The following is a 17,831-nucleotide window of genomic DNA, read 5'->3' on the forward strand; positions in this document are numbered from 1 at the left end:
GCCGTCCGGAGCCGGTGCTGGCTGTGAGGGGCCGCGTCTCGCTGCCGCCGGCCGGCTGGGGCATGGTGTTGGGCGCCGGGCCCGCCTCGTCTCTCTCGGGGTGCCCAGGTGAGAAGAGCGCGGCCCTGCGGCGGGCGGCGGGCGGCCGCGGGAGGGCGGCTTGGCTGCCTCGGCGCCGGTACACCCGGCGGGCGGGCGGGCGGCCCCGGGGCCGCCTCAGGCCGCGCCGCCCCTCTCCTCAGGGCCGGGCGCTGTGGGGGGCCGGAGGGCCGGCGGGCGCCGCGGGGCGCGGTCTGGGGAGTGCCGGGCCGGGGCCCGGGCGCTGGGCGCCTCCGGGCTCCACGGACAAGCCTGCCCAAGCCCGTGCTTATGGGGCGCGCCGCGGCCCCCCTCTCTCGCCCGCCGTCTCGGGAGGGAAGCTGCGAGCCGTATTGTCCGCGAGGAAACGCAGCGCCGAGCGGGCTCAAGGTCACCGATCCAAAGTGGTTGGAGGCGGCCGGACTCGGATGCGGGCAGCCGGACTCCTGACGTCCGGGGGAATCGGACTAGGCCGAGGGGTTGGGGAGGCGTCCCTGAGGGTGCGGAGAAGCAGGGCGGCCGCCTCGCCGGCGTGCCTGCGGCTTCCGGCTGGGGGCGACCGGGGCCGGTTCGGAGGGTCTTCCCGGGGCAGAGGATGGGGGGAGGTCATCTTGGGCCCATCCCTACGCCGAGTCCCGGCTGCTGTGGAGTCTTGGGTGTGGCCCTCCCCTCCCCGGCTCTCGGTTTCTTCATCTGTCATACGCGGGATCGGGCCCGCCCCTCTGCCTTCCCTCCAGCTCCCTAGTGGGGTCGGGACGGTTTCGGAGTGGCCGGAGGCGGCTTCTTGGAGGAGGTGCAGGAATCTGTTGCATAGTCGTCGGTTACCCGAAGGAAGAAGCAGGATGAGGTGGTGAGGGGAGGCAGGGCATCCAGACCTGGATGTCAGGATGAGCAGAAGCTTCCAGAAATGGGCGAGGTGTCGCTGAGGAACAGGGAGGAGGCCCATCTATCTTGTAGGGAGGGTTCCAGGCTGGTAAGGGGGTGAGGCACGGGAAGAGCCCACGTGGGGGAGATGTTCAAAGAATCACTAGCAGGTTAACTGGTAAGGGGCTTGAGGACCTCCACCTGGACAAACTGCCCCTCAGGTAGTAGGCAGGGCAGGGGGAAGCAGGTTTACCGCTCCAGATAAAAGGCTTGTGCTCCAAAGGTCATCAGGCAGCCCACCACCGAGCCAGGTGGGTGGGTTCCTTGGGCCCTGGCCTTCTGAAGGAGGAGGATGGAGTGTGGACTTTTTTATGTCCTGGACCCCTTTTTGACTGTGGAGTTGGTTGACCCCTGGTGACCTGTGGTTCCACCTTTTACACTTAGATTGGAACTCTGCCAAGGCAGGAAGAATTGTAACTAGGGAGTACCCCACCCTGGGAGCTGACTGGCCCTTGTACAGGTGGCCTGGCCTGATTTTGCCACTGCAGGCCAGAACACTGAGTAAATACTTCTTGATGATGAGCCCAGTAAACGGCACAGGGGCTTCCCTGGTGGCTCGGTGGTAAAGAAAATGCCTGCAATGCAGGAGACTCAGGTTGGATCCCTGGGTTGGGAAGATCCCCTGGAGAAGGAAATGGCAACCCACTCCAGTATTCTTGCGTTGGGAGGTCCCATAGATAGAGGAGTGTGACCAGTACAGTCCCTGGGGTTGCTAAAGCATCAAATACAACTTAGCAACTAAACCACAGTAAGTAGCACATAAAAATCTTTGAACAGTTGCAGTGAAGCCCCACCCAGAGGAAGATCTTAAATGGGCCAATTACAACTTAAGGAATTTAGAGACTGAGTGTGCTCTTCAGTGTAATTGATTTATTACTGAAAATGCTGCCATAGTCAAAGTGTAATTTTTGGTAAAAGGGAAATTTTAGTTTTAAACCAGATCTTCAAAGGGTGAAGCATATCGGTAAAGGAAAAGAGAATTCTGAAGCAAACCGCAGGTGTTCAGTTAACCTGACAGCTTTAATAATTTATTTTCATTCAAATCTCTTTGCACAGAGTTAAAGTAACAGCTATGGAACATGCCCAAATTACCCCTTTGGTTTATCCCTAAAGTGGTGTATGAAAATGATGCAGATGATGGAGAAGTAGATGGTCATTATACAATTAGATTTCTTAGAATGTTCAGAATATGTCTTCTCTTCTGTGGAAAAACAGGACATCACAGTGTTTTATATCTTGCTTAATCAGAGCCCATGGTCCTTTATTAAGGGTCACAAACTTGTTGAATATTGACAGCCAGGAATCTGACTCTAAATGGAATTGTGTATGGGGCATACTCTGCCCACAGAAGAATTTAATGTGGGTAGAAGTGTAAGATGATTAAGCAGAGTCCATAGGCTGAGGCGACACAGAAACACCTTGCGAGTTGAGCCTTTCTTTGTGTCAGTCGGTCTTGCCGGGACCCTCTGAGCAGTCCCTTCAGTGCAGGTCTGCAGGGAGCTGGGTGTGGACCAGTCGTGTGCCCTGGGACCCACTCTTCCACTGGGCTCTTTATTATGACTTTCCTAGGGTACTGCCTACTGAATTCTCTTTACACAGGCTGTGCTTTTATTGTTTGCCATGTTTGTGTTACCAAGGTCAGCTAGAGTTTAAAAACCAAGTGGACTTTGTGATAGATGGAGATCTTGGCCCATCATCAGGCCGCCCTGTCTATGTGGCAGGACTGATGTCCTCAAGTCTGGGTGCCTGGCAGTGGGCTTGGTCGAGAGGCAGACACAGCTTTGGGATCCAAATCTGCTTGAGGGATTATTGACAAGCTGCCTGGAGCGGGACTGGGGGGAGGTGGGGGTGAGCAGGAGCCCCAGGCTGTATATGGTGCTGCTGTCCCTGGTAGCTTGTGGTCTGGAGCCCACAGGTATTCCTGACGCCACCCCAGCCCTCCCTTGTGAGATTGCTTTGTAAACTGAAGCTGTAGTCCCCCTCGCTGGGTGAAGCTGAGATGTGTGTTAAATGGTTATGTCTTCTCTGTAGGTCCACCTGAGGAGACGGCATGGTAGAGTGGGAATAAGGAAACTAGTGATGGCTTGGTATCACATTTTGACCAATTTTACTGAGATACAACTGAAGTCCACTATGCTGTACATGTTTAAATCATGTGATTTGATGAGTCTTGATGTGTGTATATAGCATTGGAACCATCACCACCTTCAGGATAGAAACATCCCCATCATCTACTCGGGGGAATCCAGTGTTTCTATAGTGACCTCTTCTAGCAGCTGAGTGGCCTCACACAGTCCAGATCCCGGGCCCCAGCTGTCCCAGAATCCACATCCATGAAAAAGTGGGGTTCAGGGGAAGGGGTCCTTCCCAGAGCTGACATTCTAGGAGCTCGTGAGTGCTGATGTGTAATAGAACTGTCTCTTGAAGCATTGAGACCAATGGTTCCTAAAGGGATTAGGTGAGTGATAGGTCCTGTGTAGTTCAGAAGAGCATATTCAATATATTGTTTTCATAATAGAAAATAAAATCTTACAGTCTTTGTGGGGTGGGGAGATACACAGATGATGGTGTGAAAAGTGAGGGGCCTGGATTAAAATGGCTAAAGATATCACTTAAGTGTTAGTTGCTCAGTCGTGCCTGACTCTTTGCGACCACATGGCCTGCAGCCCACTAGGCTCCTGTGTCCATGAGATTTTCCAGGTAAGGATACTGGAGTGGGTTGCCATTTCCTTCACTTGGGAGAGAGTTGTTCTTACAGTTTGGCTTTCAGGATCTTGGCCTCAAACTAAAAGTTCTTTCCTTACGTAAGTTTAAATTTTTCATCTGGAAGTTCTGGATCATTTTCTCTTGAAAATGATCAGAGTGATATTGCAAGGAAATGGTATTAAAACAACAGAGGAAATTATGAAAATATTGAGCTGGTGATCAATTTTTGTCCTCAGTCAGATGTTCCAGAATTCCTCTCTGACTGGTAAAGTACGCAGGAGGAGTCAGGTGGCCCGTCAGGACAGAAGGCGATGCTGGGGACAGTTCTGTCTGTAAACACTGCTGACACTTAAGTCCTTTCTCCCAAGCAGTCAGGTGCATCTCCTGTGCTTGGTTTTTATTGTCCTTCCCAGTGAGCGGTGGGGGAGGGAAGCTGAAGCACGGTGGGCTGGAAGCAGCCCAGTGAAGAGAATCTAGTTTGGGGCGTTAATTATAACTTCATTAAGTTGCTGTTGCCTTCCAGTGTGAGTACAGCACAACATGCACAAATGGAAAGATGCTTATTAAGGTTCTAGCCCCACTTTTATTAAAGGAGGGAAGAAAGCGTTGTGGTGCTCCCTCCTCACCAGGGGCGGACACTGGGGCCACACCCTCAGATGCACGGTCCCCGCAGCAGGGAAGGGCAGTGAACAGAGGTGGGCCTGTGTGGAACCCGTCAGTGGAGGCTGCCCTAGACATGAGCTCTACATCCCAGGGCCTGCTGCTCAGTGAGTGTTAAACGCTTGGCTCTCCTTTTAAATTTTTCATTCATACTTTAAAAAATCAGATTTAGAGAGGCATAGAGATTACCCAGATTCATTATGGAGGCATGCAGTCTTGTTAATCTATCTTACATGCTACATTTTTCTAGATTATGGGAAAAAAATTAAAAATCACCTCACATCATTGTCTCATTCAGTGTCTGGAGATGAGTGCTTAATCAGCCTTTGGCCTTTCAGGAAAAAGGCAGCAGTGATGCTGACACTGGCAAGCAAGCTGAAGCGGGATGATGGTCTCAAAGGGTCCCGGGCGTCAGCCACAGCCTCTGACTCCACTCGGCGGGTGTCTGTGAGGGACAGGCTGCTTGTTAAAGGTAAGGGCCACCGGGTGAGCTGTTTTTATATTCCACAACAGAACGATGTCTGGCGCATGGCTCTTTGGGGATATGAAGCAGCCTATCGCTGCTAAATAGAAATACCTGTTTGAAAATATGTTTAAATATAATTCCTCATCACTTACCACAGAAGGACTTTGCACTGTGCACATACTGTGGGAATGCCAAAGGCAAGAAAATGGTATTAGAACTGTGGTGTATCTTATATACTCGGGGTGTTCTCTGCAGGGGCCACCAGAGTGCTAGTGGAAGGAGTAAGGCGCCAGGCACAGCAGACCCATGCCTGGACTCAGTGCCCTCTTAGCTGGGGGCCGGGTTCATCCTTTCTCCCAGACTCCTTGGCACCAGAGGATCTCATCTGTAGAGGGAGGGTAATTTCTTAGGCTTCTTCTCTCTCTCATTCAAATCACAGCCTTAGGAGAGCCTTGTGCAACATTGATTCCCTTCACAGAATTAGTAAAGGTGTAGTGTTTGGAGAAGGGTTATCTAGTGTAGGGTGTGTGTGTGTGAAACTTGTGCAGTGAGTCATTGAACAGAGTTGCAACTATTGATTGCAAAGGCAGTTTCCCAGGATCGTGAGACCCACAGAAGAAGAAGAAACGGTTTCTTCTTTGAAGGACCTTATGGCTGGCAGCACTTTTTTACTTTAAGACACATGTTCACATTTTTTAAGTGTAAGGATCCAGAAAGCACACAATGTTAAGTAACTTGTTAGAACTGCCTGTTTCATTTTGTATTAGGTGGACACCATGGGGGGTCCTGGTGTTTGCACGTCCGGGAACAGATCTGATGCGGGGAGACCTGGCATGTATGAGTGCCCCGTGCTGGGCCTTCTCAGAAACAGCACCACTGAGTCTGTGAACAGAGGCGTCGGGTTCAGGGATACCGGTGGTGCCCTCGTTCCTGCTTTCTCTCTGCTTCTGAGTCCTGACTGAGCTCTGGTTCTCCGAGCCTGAGGAATGATGGGCTAAAGATGGAGTAAGGATCGTTTTTTACATTTTGACAGTACTTGTTATGTCAGGGAGAGCACAGACTGCATTCAGTTTGTTACAATGCAGAAAGTTTACCCTATGGGAACTGAGGGTGGGGCCTGGCTGAAGCCCCTTACTTGGAAGGCCTGGTAAGACTTTCCTGGCTGCTGGCTCTAGGGTTCCATCTACAGAGGAAGCCAGGAGCCATACAAACAAGCCAGGGAAGGGGTTCGATGCTTGAGGCTATGGTCCTTCGAGGGGAGGGTGTCCTAATGCCAGGGAGCTGTTATGAGGGGGGTTGTAGCTGAGCAGTTGTGGGTGGGACACTGGCACCATAGACGGTGCCATCTTCCCGTCTGCTCGTCATGGCTGACAGCAGCTGCTGCCCACCGAGCACTTGGGGCCAGGCCCTCTGCGGGGACTTTATAGGGCAGTTCTTGTTTGACTTTTGCTAAGCCTTGCCAGGTGAGTGGTTTATTTTACAGCTGAAGAACTGAGGCTTAGAGGGGTTCAAAAACTTGCCCAGGTTTCATCTTTATTGTAGCAAGACAGCCAGACCCACATTTTGGGGTAGGGCAGGCACTTGGGGAGCAGACCCTGTGAGCAGAACCTGAAGGAGCAGAACGGAAGTGTGAGTCCACAGAAAAGAGAATTCAGGGAGGCACAGAGGCTCCGCCACACCTCCTTCTGCTCAGGAATTCCCTTGGGAACTCTCAGGTGACTCCAGGGCCCGATACAGCCCAAGGGAGCCCATTGAGGCCCATAGCGCTGGACTCCGCGCCAGGTCCTAGGACAGGAGATGTCTGCTCTGTGTCGACCAGTCTGGCCTGAGGCAGGGGCTCTGTGCAGCTCACGGTTCCCGGAAGGACTGAGAGCCGAAGGCCATCTGCCGTCAGCCCTCACTGAGAGGGCGTCTGAGCCGTGTGCCCCATGTCCCAGAGGAAAGACCACAGACGCCTTCAGGCAAAAATATTGTTTTGGTTGGTCTTTTGCGCTTGGATGACCTTAGGGTAGGGTATCTGGCTCGGTGCAGCTGGCCGTGGGGTTAACATGGAAGGTTGGAGGTTGACAGGGACACTTGTCCCCAGTGGTGAGGGCCAGTGGTGGGTGCACAACTGAAAAATTGTGGGCCTGGTTCAGAAGGTGACAGGTGTAGCCAGCTGTCCCTGGAAGCACCGGGGCCTGCCTTGGAGCAGCTGGCCAGCATGAGGCCTCTGTCATGCTGGCCCCTGGACCACACCAGCTTTTCATTTGCACCCCTGAGGTCTCCCTCAAGGACATCCTCCAGGCTGGAACTGGAGAGGTGCTTGCAACAGCAGTCCGTGGAGACAGAGCAGCTGAGTGTTCTGGGTGAAGACTGAGGGCTGCTGTCTGTCCTGGGAGCTGGGGATGCTAGGGGGAGAGTGTTGGGTCTGCATTTCCTGTTGGCCCCAGCTCAGGTCTGGGCCCGGCTGGGAGCCATCATCTGTGTTCTCAACCACAGGGTGGGGGCGCTGCTTTCTGGTGGGCCTTTGTGGTTCCGCTGAGTCCATTAGTTCTGAATCTGATGATGCTCCCCATCTTCCAAAAAAGCCTCTGGGCAGAACGGTCTACTTTCTTGTCTTTCTGAAGCTTACTTTTCACATAATGGGAACATGTCAGTGTGTCTCCCTGTCCTTTGACTTATTCACTTGACAAAGATTTTAGTGCCCGGTGTGTGCCAGCCTCCTGTTAGTGACCCCTGAAGACCTCTCGAGGCTTCAGGCAGGCTGGCCAGAAGCTTTTGCTAAATGTGGAGATTTGGAGTTGAGCTGACTGAGCTCAGGGCCAGGTCTGGAGTAGGGAACTACAGGGACTGATTCTGTAGCCTTTGTCCCCTCAGCCCCTGTGCTCCATATGGCCCCTGCTGTTCTTGTTTCTGTGGCTGTGGTGGCGCTCTGTGCTCATGGCCTGGTTTGCCAAGCCAAGAGGCCTGGCTGCCCACCTGCATGGGCTTTCCAACATCCAGGGTGCGGGTGTCCCCACAAGGGGCCACATGGGGCCTCCCTGGTTGAGCATTTACGTGCCCACCGGAGCAGTCCAGTGCTATGGTGATATAGGGAGGGCTCTGGTCCAGGGGGCTTCCTGGAAGAATGGGCGAGAGAGAAGCATTTGTTGTTCTCCAGATCTTTTTTGTCCATGCCAGCCCTGCCCAGGACTCTGGAGGTGGGCTCAGTGTTGGCTGGCCGCGCTGGCAGAGTGTCCAGAGCATTTAGCAGTGTGTGAAGTTGTGAGCTACATGTTACAAAATGTGTTTAAAAAAAAAACTAGGGCAGTGGCCAGAAGGGAGGAGGCCTACTAACATGAAGTAAGGCGGCTGGCCCACAGCTCCCCCTTTAAATGCTTTCTTACCGGGTTTTAAACACCAGTGAAACCGCCAGGGAATGTGGTAGCCCCCTCGGGCTTGAGCCGCGGACCTGGGGGAGGCAGGCCGGCAGGGGCGGGGAGGATCTTTGCACGAAGAGTGAGGGCTCCAGTCAGCTGTGTCTGCTCAGGTTGAGAGTGGGTGGTCGGATGCCGTGGGGCTCTGCCCCATCCAAGGCAGTCTCTGCTGCAGACTCTGTGCTGCTTTCGGGGTTACATCTTTGCTGCCCCAGAGTGTGGAGTGGCCCTGACTCCACTCCTGTGGGCCTGCTCTCTGCAGTGTGCTGCTGGAAAGCCCTTAGACTGAGTGGAAGTGGCTTGTTGGGGGCTTGGCCTCAGCTGTAGTACTGCCATCTCTGGGGGTGGGATGATGCCCTTGGGGCAGGTGTCTCCCCATAAGGGCACTGTTCGTGGACGCTGGCAGTGCAGAAGAGGCACTTAAGGCATAAAGACAGACAGGAAGCTAAGAGATAAAGTTCTAGATTGAGAAACCTAAGAAGTAGGGGTAATCGAGTCTTCTGGGCAGCAGCTGCCAGCTCTGCCTGGGTCAGAGGGCACAGCTGCCCTGCATGGGTTTCCTGACAGGGCTCGGAACTGGCTCCTGCCCAGAACCATTGGCATCTGTGATTGGGCTTGGTCTTAGTCAGCTCAGACTACCATGATGGAACACCACAGACGTGGTAAGGGGGTACCTGGGCACGGGGAAGGCCAAGGCCAAGGCATTGGCAGATTCAGTTCCTAGGGAGGGCTTCCTGGCTTGTAAGCACCTGGGTCTTTTCCCATAAGGGCACTAATCTCATCATGAGGGCCCCACCCACATGACCTCATGTAACCCTAATTACATCCAGAGGCCCCACCTTATACCATCACATGAGTTTAGGGCCTCAACATAGGAACTTGGGCAGGGGACTCAGTTCAATCCATTACACCTTTGGAATGCTTTGGTCACCAACTGTATGAGGAGCAGGGCTCCTCGTGTCTCAGGATGTCCACACCGCAAGTACTGCCACTCTGTTGGCAAGTGTGCCTGTTTGTCAAGCATTTCCCAAGCACTCCATGTGTGCCAAGCTCAGGCCCAGGGACTGGGGTCCCAGGGCTGGATCAGAACGTACAGCCCCCACCATGGATAGCGTGCAGGTTCCAGGGGCAGGCAGTGCGGAAGCAGCTGGAGCGCTGTATTGTGAGCAGCCCACAGCAGGAGGGGGTCCGTGCTGTGTGGGGGCCATTGTGGTGACGGGTGGGTTTTGTATCTACTATTGCAGTGCAGTTGTGCTTCAAGTGGGCTCTGTGGTTTGGTCTTGAGTTAGAAAGGAAAAAAGTCTAATTTCTCAGAAGGAAGTTGTGCAGCCACTTAATTGTGCAAGGTACCAGGTATCTCTCCAAAGGCTGGGCTGGTGAGCCGGAGAGGTGTTAGCGTCTTTGGAATAGGCAAGACTTTGGCAGTTTAAAAATATCTAACTTGGTACCTTCCAGGTTGGGGTAGTGAGTGTCCTTCGAGCAGAGCAGGACTGCTGCTCTGCCAAGAGGCCTCGCAGGCATGTAAAGCAGATCGCTCGTTTCTTTGGTCATAGTCTTTTTGTAGGTGGGTTCTGATCTGAGTTAATTGGGCTTTCCTGCTGGCTCAGTGGTAAAGAATCCACCTGCAATGCAGGAAACTCAGGTTCAATCCCTGGGTTGGGAAGATCCCCTAGAGAAGGAAATGGCAACTCACTGCAGTATTCTTGCCTGGGAAATTGCACGGAGAGAGGAGCCTGGTGGATTACAGTCCATGGGGTCAAAAAAGAGTTGGACACAACTTAGAGAGTCAGCACCTTCTGAGTTAATTGCTGTTAATGAATTACTATTTGCCATCATTTGAAGTGTACAGGTGTCATTTGTGACCCCTCCCTGAGAGGAACACTGCGTTGTAGTTTGTTTATCTTCCATACTGGGGTGGACCAAAGTGTCAAGCTTCTTAAATGAAATCCTTCTGCCTCTAAGGTCGTATTTCTTGCACGCCCTGGTTCTTGGACCAGAGGCCCTGACTGTGGTTGTGGTCATCACTGGACTGGGTCTGGGGGCTTCCCTCCCTGGCCCTAATCTTCCTTCCCCGAGGGAGTTACACTGAATGGGGAAATGCAGGCGTAACACTGTTCTTTGGAGTTTGATTCTAGACCACGATGTGAAATTATTAAATCCGTCTGTGAAAATAGCTGTGTATAGGTATTTTAGCTTGGCAGTGGTTTCCTACACTTGGAGAGAATAATAAGGTTCAGGGGCCTTGGCCCCACCCAGGCTTTTCAGTATAATTGGTCTGGATGAGGGGGCGAAGCATTGCTCAGCAGGTACACGATTGTGGGGATGGATGCACAGCTCCAAATTTTACTACGAGTCATTGAACTGTACACTTGAGGTTGGTCTGTTTATACTATGTGGATTGTTATACCCCCGGTGATTGTGTGCAGTCAGGGCCGAGAATCCCTGCCCCTCGTGAGGCGTCCTCGGCCAAGAGCCTCTTGTCCCCACATCCCTGTGTGCAGGGTCCGGGACTGTCTCTCGGTCAACACGATGCCCTGGTCAGCGCCTCTCTGCCCTCCTGCGCCCAGACCTCACCTCTTCCCTGTTCCTTGGTACCAGCCTTCTTCTCAGATATTTCCCTTCTGTCATGTGGCCCCCTTTCACGTCCTCTGGGCACGGAAAACTGAACGACCAGACCTCTTATGATGGCAGTCAGAATAGGCCTGCCAGAGAAAACCGGGTCCCAGCGGGCAGCGTCAGTCTCTCCAGAGGGTCCTCAAGAAGGGTTTTTTGTAAATTCTTATCAACCAAAAGCTGCTGCTGCTGCTGCTGCTAAGTCGCTTCAGTCGTGTCCAACTCTGTGCGACCCCATAGACGGCAGCCCACCAGGCTCCCCCATCCCTGGGATTCTCCAGTCAAGAATACCGGAGTGTGTTGCCATTTCCTTCTCCAGGGCATGAAAGGGAAAAGTGAAAGTGAAGTCGCTCAGTTGTGTCCGACTCTTAGCAACCCCATGGACTGCAGCCTACCAGCCTCCTCCATCCATGGGATTTTCCAGGCAAGAGTACTGGAGTGGAGTGCCATTGCCTTCTACTCAACCAAAAACTGGTAGTATAATAAATATGTAAATAGTATTTGCCTTAAAACCATATAGATTTCATTATATGGATAATGTTTATTTAGAAGTGATTAATATGCATAACTCATTTGGTAAGATGTGCACTTTTTTGATAAAATGAATGCCCTATGTGCACTGTTGGAGCAGAGCCAGGTCCTTGACCCCGTCCTGGTCAGAAGGCCCATGTGAGCAGCATCAGAGCGTTCCTTTGCCCAATGCCCTGCTCTATGGAAGGCCTGGAATGGGTAGCCTATCCCTTCTCTAGGGGATCTTCCTGACCCAGGATTCAAACCAGGGTCTCCTGCATTGCAGGTGGATTCTTTACCAACTGAGCTCCCAGCGAAGCCCATGGAAGGGCTGCTGCTGCTGCTAAGTCGCTTCAGTCGTGTCCGACTCTGTGCGACCCCATAGACGGCAGCCCACCAGGCTCCGCCGTCCCTGGGATTCTCCAGGCAAGAACACTGGAGTGGGCTGCCATTTCCTTCTCCAGTGCAGGAAAGTGAAAGTGAAAGTGAAGTTGCTCAGTCGTGTCCGACTCTTAGTGCTAGAGTGGACCAATCAGAAAGATGAAACGAAAGATGCTCATGGTCATTATAAGGATGGTGCTCTTGAACCTTAGAGGATCAGCATCATCTTAAGTGCGCATATTCTAATGTACCACAGCACAGGACTGCCCAGAGGATAGACCCCCAAGCTTGCATTTGATCACAGACTGCCCTTTGTTCCGTTTCTTAACTCCTCCCTCCCCTGCCCCACCCCACTTTTCTGGTTACCTATCCCAAATGCCTGGAGCTAATACGACTAGTGGGCCAGCTGTCTCTACCCAGATCCTCAGCTAGCTGACACCAGAGGCCTGGCTCTTCCCTAAACCCTCGGCCTCGGAATGAGATGGTTGGATGACATCGCCGACTCAGTGGACATGAATGTTGAGTAAACTCCAGAGATGGTGAAGGACAGGGAAACCTGGCATGCTGCTGTCCATGGGGTCGCAAAGACTCAAACACGACTTAGCAACTGAACAGGTCTTCCCACAAATGCACTCAACTCTGCAAACATTGGGGCCCCTCCCGCCGCCTCACTTGAAGGAGTTATTGCTCCTTCGTGTTTTGTAGTCTGGTTTCCATCTTTCCACCTACCTTCCTGCTGGTTTGGATGCACTCCGCAGGGTCTGACCCACATCCTGGGCTCTCCCTCAGGCCTCATCCCCCTCGTACCACCGGACCAGTCTGCCCTCTCTGCTGAATCGCTCCTGCGTGTCCACTGGGGACTGTCTCTGCTGCTGTCCTCCACTTTCTGCTGGAGGTCTTTCTTCTCACCGGCCTCTCCCCTCCGTGGGTCTCATGCTGTCAGGTGGCATGACTGCAGGGGCTCCCAGCCCTGGTCATCAACCCAGACGTCACTCCCTCCGTCCCACCTCTGTTGCCCTCCCCCTCAGTGGCCCGCAGCCGCACCCCCCCACAGCTGGCCCATCCTTCCACCCGCCTCGCTTCTGGGTTTGCCGGCTCTCCCTGCCTGTCGGGAACACCCTCTCACAGGTCCCCGCTTTGCCCTTTCTAAAGCTGTCCCCTTGAGGCAAAGCTTCGGGTATGTCAGAGGCACAGGCCGACTTGCCTGGCTTGCCTGCCCAGTTGGAGGGGGCTCTGCAGCTTCATCCTGGCAGAGCAGTGCTGGGCCTGAGCGCCAAGTGAGTACCTGATGGAGAGCCCCAGAGGAGAGCGCTAGGGTGAGGAGCGTCACCCCAGGAGGAGGCTCCCTTGGGTATCGGCACACCCACAGATGACAGGGCCAGCGTGCGGGCCGGCGGAGGCAGAGCGTTTCCTCTCACTGGAAAAGTTCGAGCGCAAACTGGGCGAGCCCTCGCGGGAAGAGGAATCTGCAAAAACTGGAAGAGACAGAGTTATAAATATAAATCAGATTTTGAGGGCAGTAGTTCCACTACTTGGGGGAATGAGATTTTCAAAACCGCTTTAGTGACTGTTTATCCATAGGTAATTTCTGTTAATTTTGAATGATTCTCATTTGTACTCAAGTAAAATTTCAGGGGCCCTTGACTGCGCCTGTTGGCATCCTGCAAGTCACTGTGTGTATTTGAAAGCACCTTCATGGCTTAAAGTCTAAATGTCAGACCCAAGTGTAGATTTTGGTTAATTCTCTTTTTTTCTTCTTTCAGTGTTTTGGAGGGAATTGCCAATTTAGAGCAGGTGATACTATGTGGAGTAATTAACTAATATTAACAGTAATCTCTTTGTTTCCACAGAGGTTGCAGAACTTGAAGCTAATTTACCTTGTAAGTATAGCATCCCCAACCAAACATTAAATGCTATAAAATAAATTGCATGGAGAAGCTTGTTTTATGTTTTAATAACTTTACATAGCAAAAAGCCCATTTTATGTGTATATTAGGAATAAGCATGCATTTTGTGCAAACAGGTAGCAGGGTTTTTTCGAGGCCCTGGGAAGGAGAAAGAAGGTAGCCCGCAGGAGTCCTTCTCCTTACTGCCGCAGGAATGCGTTGGTCAGGCTCATTCCTCCTGCACGTATTGCGCCCCATGCCCCTTGCAGTGAAGGGGCACGTGACTCAGTGATGGGCACTCCTGTCTCTATTAGTGGCAGCACCACCGGTTTGGTCCGGAAAGTGCTTGTTTGTGACTGATCCTTGTGCCCAAGGTTGGCCAGCTGTGCTGCCTCTATGTCTCCGGGTCCCCTCCCCTTGCTTGGTGCTTCCTGCCCGACACGCGGGCCTGCCTGAGGGCCTGGCTCGTGAGCAGGCTCGCCTGCGCAGTGTTCGCTCCTGCGATACGTGTCATGCATGCCTTCCCAAGCCCCGTATGGTGTGCAAGACCATCAAAGTCTGAATGCTTTGACCACTGGAGTGTTTTTTGGAATTAGAACTTTTTATCATTACACTTGGTTAAGGCTGAGGACATTTACGATTTCGTTGAAATATTTTATACGTGGTTCTCCTAGTCTGGGCAGATGCTCGGGAGAGCTTGATGCGGAGGCCTGTCTCACCCAGGGTGAGAGAGGGCCTTCTCCAACCCCACCAAAAGTTGGAAAGATCCTTGTGAGGTGCAGTGCCTCAGTGGTTGTGCAATCAGTATGTAAGGGTCAGTACATACTCCTTGAAAAATTATTTTAAGTATATAACATGTACATATGAGTATAGTGCGTTGTGCTAAAATATATTTCGTAGTGTTGCTCAAGAATGTCTTAAAAGTGTCTGGATTACTTGACTTCAAAGTTTCTTTCCAGGCAGAACAAGAAGGAAATACTTTGGGATTCTATGAAAAGGTTATCTTTCCACCTACGGAAGTATTTACAAACGGTTCGCTTTAAAACATCCCAGGAGAACAAGCAAACAACCATGTGTTGGTAGGACAGGGAAGCAAGGTCGCCGAGACCCTGAAGCCGGGTGACGGCTGTGTTACACTGTTCTCACTCCTTTTTCCCCTATTCTTTTCAGATTATGTAATAATCTAGTAAAATCCAATTAAAGAGGAAAATGGCATGGTCCTTCTGTTCTCAGCCCGCATCATGTCTTCCCCTGGCCCCCAGCTTGAACATATATACTCATGCAGACATTTAATCAAAGACCATAAAAACCCAGAGATTGTCAGTTAGTAACCCATAGAGTATAGTTTAGCTTTATCTAAAAGGTTAGTTTGAAAACAATAAAACTATAATTGGCTTTCAAACCAGGATTTTAACTGGATATCTTAGCTTTGAAAAAGGCGTGACCTATCTTCCCAGGCCGTACAGGTGTGGTATCACATTAAACAAACCACATGCTGCATGCTTCTCTTCTCTCCTTCTTCCTGCCTGCTTTCCCAGTCATAGTGGATAAAATATAAATCAGTTTATACAGAAAGCCAGGCTTTCCCCAAGTACATAGCTCATTCTAAAGAGGAAACAAGCAGCCATGAAAGAACAGATCTTTACTGTCTAGTTCATAATCTTTCTAAAATATTAAGGCAAAATAACTTGCCATAGAGCAATGCTGCTTAGAAATTATTCAGAACTAGTTTGGAACTCTGTACCTGCAAGTTTATAGAGGTTTCTCTGTTTGCAAAAAATAAAAAAACATCTCTTTCAATTAGATAGAAATGCTGTGAAAGTCTTAGCCTATGTCTACAAACAGAGAAAAAGCTTAATTCTGGAGTTTTAATAATTAATGGTTTGCCATTCCCTTCTCCAGTTTAATAAAGCCCCTACACTGAAATAAAACCCGAACTAAAACAAAAACCTGACTTTAACCTTTTGTTGTCATTGTAGGAACTTAGACTTCTCTTTAGCTTTAAAAGGTTTGGTTCTTTTTAGGAGTTCTGCTGTTTTTTGTGGGTTTTTTTTTTAACCCATCTTGATAATTTCTTTATTCTTGGTGGGTCAGTCTGTATTAGAGGGATGTCCATATCTGTCCCTTTATTAAATGAGACTATGAAGCATTAAAGACAAATGGATGGTGCCAACTTTATCTAATTAATGAAGCATTTCCCGCACCCTTGTCATATGTTTTTGTTACATATATTTCACTAGAAAAATGGCATTTATCTTTTCAAGTTAAATTAGGAAAAACAAAGCCCATTTAAACTACTACGCGTGGTTCAAGTGTGTGTCTTGGGTGAAAACCTTGGATTCTTCAGTCCCTGGTTTCTTTGTTTCAAAAACAAAGAAAATGACAGCGTGATCTCTGAGACCCTGTCCTGCTTTAGACTAAGTTACCTTTCACTCTGCGTTGATTTTTCTGAAGGATTGGTCCAAAAAAAACCCCCACAAACAGTTCTGCATTGTTGGTGTGTGTCGTATCTGGCATGTTCACGGAGTAATGAAATGAGGCATAAACTAGTTTTAATTGGGGAGCTAAACTTCCTTCTGTTTGATAACCTGCGTGGTCTTGGGCTGGTCACTGAACCTCTCTGGGCCTTCCTGTCATCTTTCACAGTCGATGATGTTGGACTAGATGGTCTCTGAGGCTGTGTCCCAGGCTAAAGTAGAATCTTTCTCTTTTGGATGCAAATTCATACCGTGTGAAACTAGGTAGATATTTTCAGTAGGACTTGTAAGAAATTGTCAGTAGATGACTGAAGAAATTTAGCATAATACTTCCCAGGTTTATAAAATACCATTTTCACCTATATTCCCTCCACACTCCTTCTGCATTTGATCCCTTGGGTAGTTGCTCTTCTCGAGTGTCATGCCTTTGAAGGTGGCAGATGTCGGCTGTGGCCACCTTACCCTGTCTGCCCCAGTGCAGCCGTGCTCTCCAGGGGGCTCTCCGTGGGGCCTCCTAATCCAGACCCTTCTGGTGCGGCTCACGTGGGCCGAGTGTCACCATCCGAGTTAGCCGAGCCTCATTCTACCAGCAAACCAAGCTGAGCTACCGGTTGGGTTGTGAGGACTTAGGGAAAAAAAAGAACGCCGTGGCCTGGCTGTGCGCTTCCTCAGCTGGCACGGTTCTTTTTAACTTCTGTGTGCTGTGGTGGGTATAGACCAGAAGTGTGGCCTGGGCTCTTTTCCTGGTTTTTCTATGTTTAGCTCGCCTTTACCCACATACATTAATCTCCCTGAGGTGTGACTTCTCAAAGGAAAGGAGCACCAGTCTTGATATTAATGGAAAGAGCTCTGTTTTTAGGAACCATTTAAAGGGTGAAAGATAACATGGTCAGTTTGGAATTAACTAATAAAAACCTGTAAGGAGGAAAACACATGACGAGTATCAGTGGTTTGCAGTTTTAGCACATTGGCACGATTATTACCAAACAAATAGAGGAAATCTACTGATTTAGCCTGTCAGCTCCTCTGCAGTGTTAAACTTTCCATGTATTTCAAGGTTAGCTTCAACATAAGGACTGCTGCTAGCCTTCCTGACGAGCTGTTTCTTTTGCAGGTACGTGTAAAGTGCATTTTCCTGATCCAAACAAGCTTCATTGCTTTCAGCTAACTGTCACCCCAGGTAATATTCTTACACGTGTAAGTGTTAAAGTGATATTCAGACAGCAAATTGTAAAGATTTTCCAAGTCTGTAATCTTTGGTTTGATGTGTCCTCTAACATTTTGTAAGTTAGGACAGCAGTGGCCATTCCAGATGAAGAGGAGATGCATGCCGTGTGGTCAGATAAAGCACCATGAAGCAATCTGAGGCGTGCGGCATGTCCTCTAGTAACTGGTACAGACTTTAACAGCCCGAGGGAGTGACGGTGGAAGCTGCTGACGCAGAGTGAAGAGCACGAGCTCCCGGGCCACGACTGGGTTCAGACCCTGCTCTGCCGACCAGCAGCAGCGCGGCCACGCCTGGATTGTTCAGTGACCTCTCAGCTGCAGCCCACCCAGCTGCAAAGCGGGGATCAAATAGAACCTATCTCCTGGGACACTTGTGAGGATTAAGTAGATAATGTGTGTGAAGCACTTCAGCCCAGGTCTAGCAGAGGAAACAAGCAGATAACCAGCTGTCCTCGTAGCACTGCTAGGCGTCCAAGCCGGTAGATATTTCTCCTTGGACATACTG

General features: G+C 50.7%; 1 protein-coding gene across 9 annotated transcripts in view; it reads left to right on the top strand.

The window, feature by feature from the left end:
• The window catches only part of UBE2F (ubiquitin conjugating enzyme E2 F (putative)), a 44,587-nt gene continuing 26,756 nt past the window's right edge, over window positions 1-17,831 (top strand). For 2 of the 9 annotated variants that reach the window (XM_081491232.1, XM_081491234.1), the window contains exons 1-5: window positions 472-3,460; window positions 3,669-3,702; window positions 4,707-4,840; window positions 13,587-13,616; window positions 17,214-17,279. In XM_081491232.1, coding sequence (XP_081347358.1) covers window positions 3,689-3,702; window positions 4,707-4,840; window positions 13,587-13,616; window positions 17,214-17,279 — 244 coding nt within the window. In that variant the 5' untranslated portion in view covers window positions 472-3,460; window positions 3,669-3,688. Of the gene's footprint in view, window positions 109-433; window positions 3,703-4,706; window positions 4,841-13,586; window positions 13,617-17,213; window positions 17,280-17,831 lie in introns of those variants that run through there. The other 7 variants (XM_081491235.1, XM_081491236.1, XM_081491231.1 and 4 more) reach the window with 5 other exon arrangements.

Source organism: Giraffa tippelskirchi, chromosome 5 (assembly GCF_054371585.1).
Source record: "Giraffa tippelskirchi isolate mGirTip1 chromosome 5, T2T-mGirTip1v1.2.pri, whole genome shotgun sequence".
NCBI lineage: Eukaryota > Metazoa > Chordata > Mammalia > Artiodactyla > Giraffidae > Giraffa > Giraffa tippelskirchi.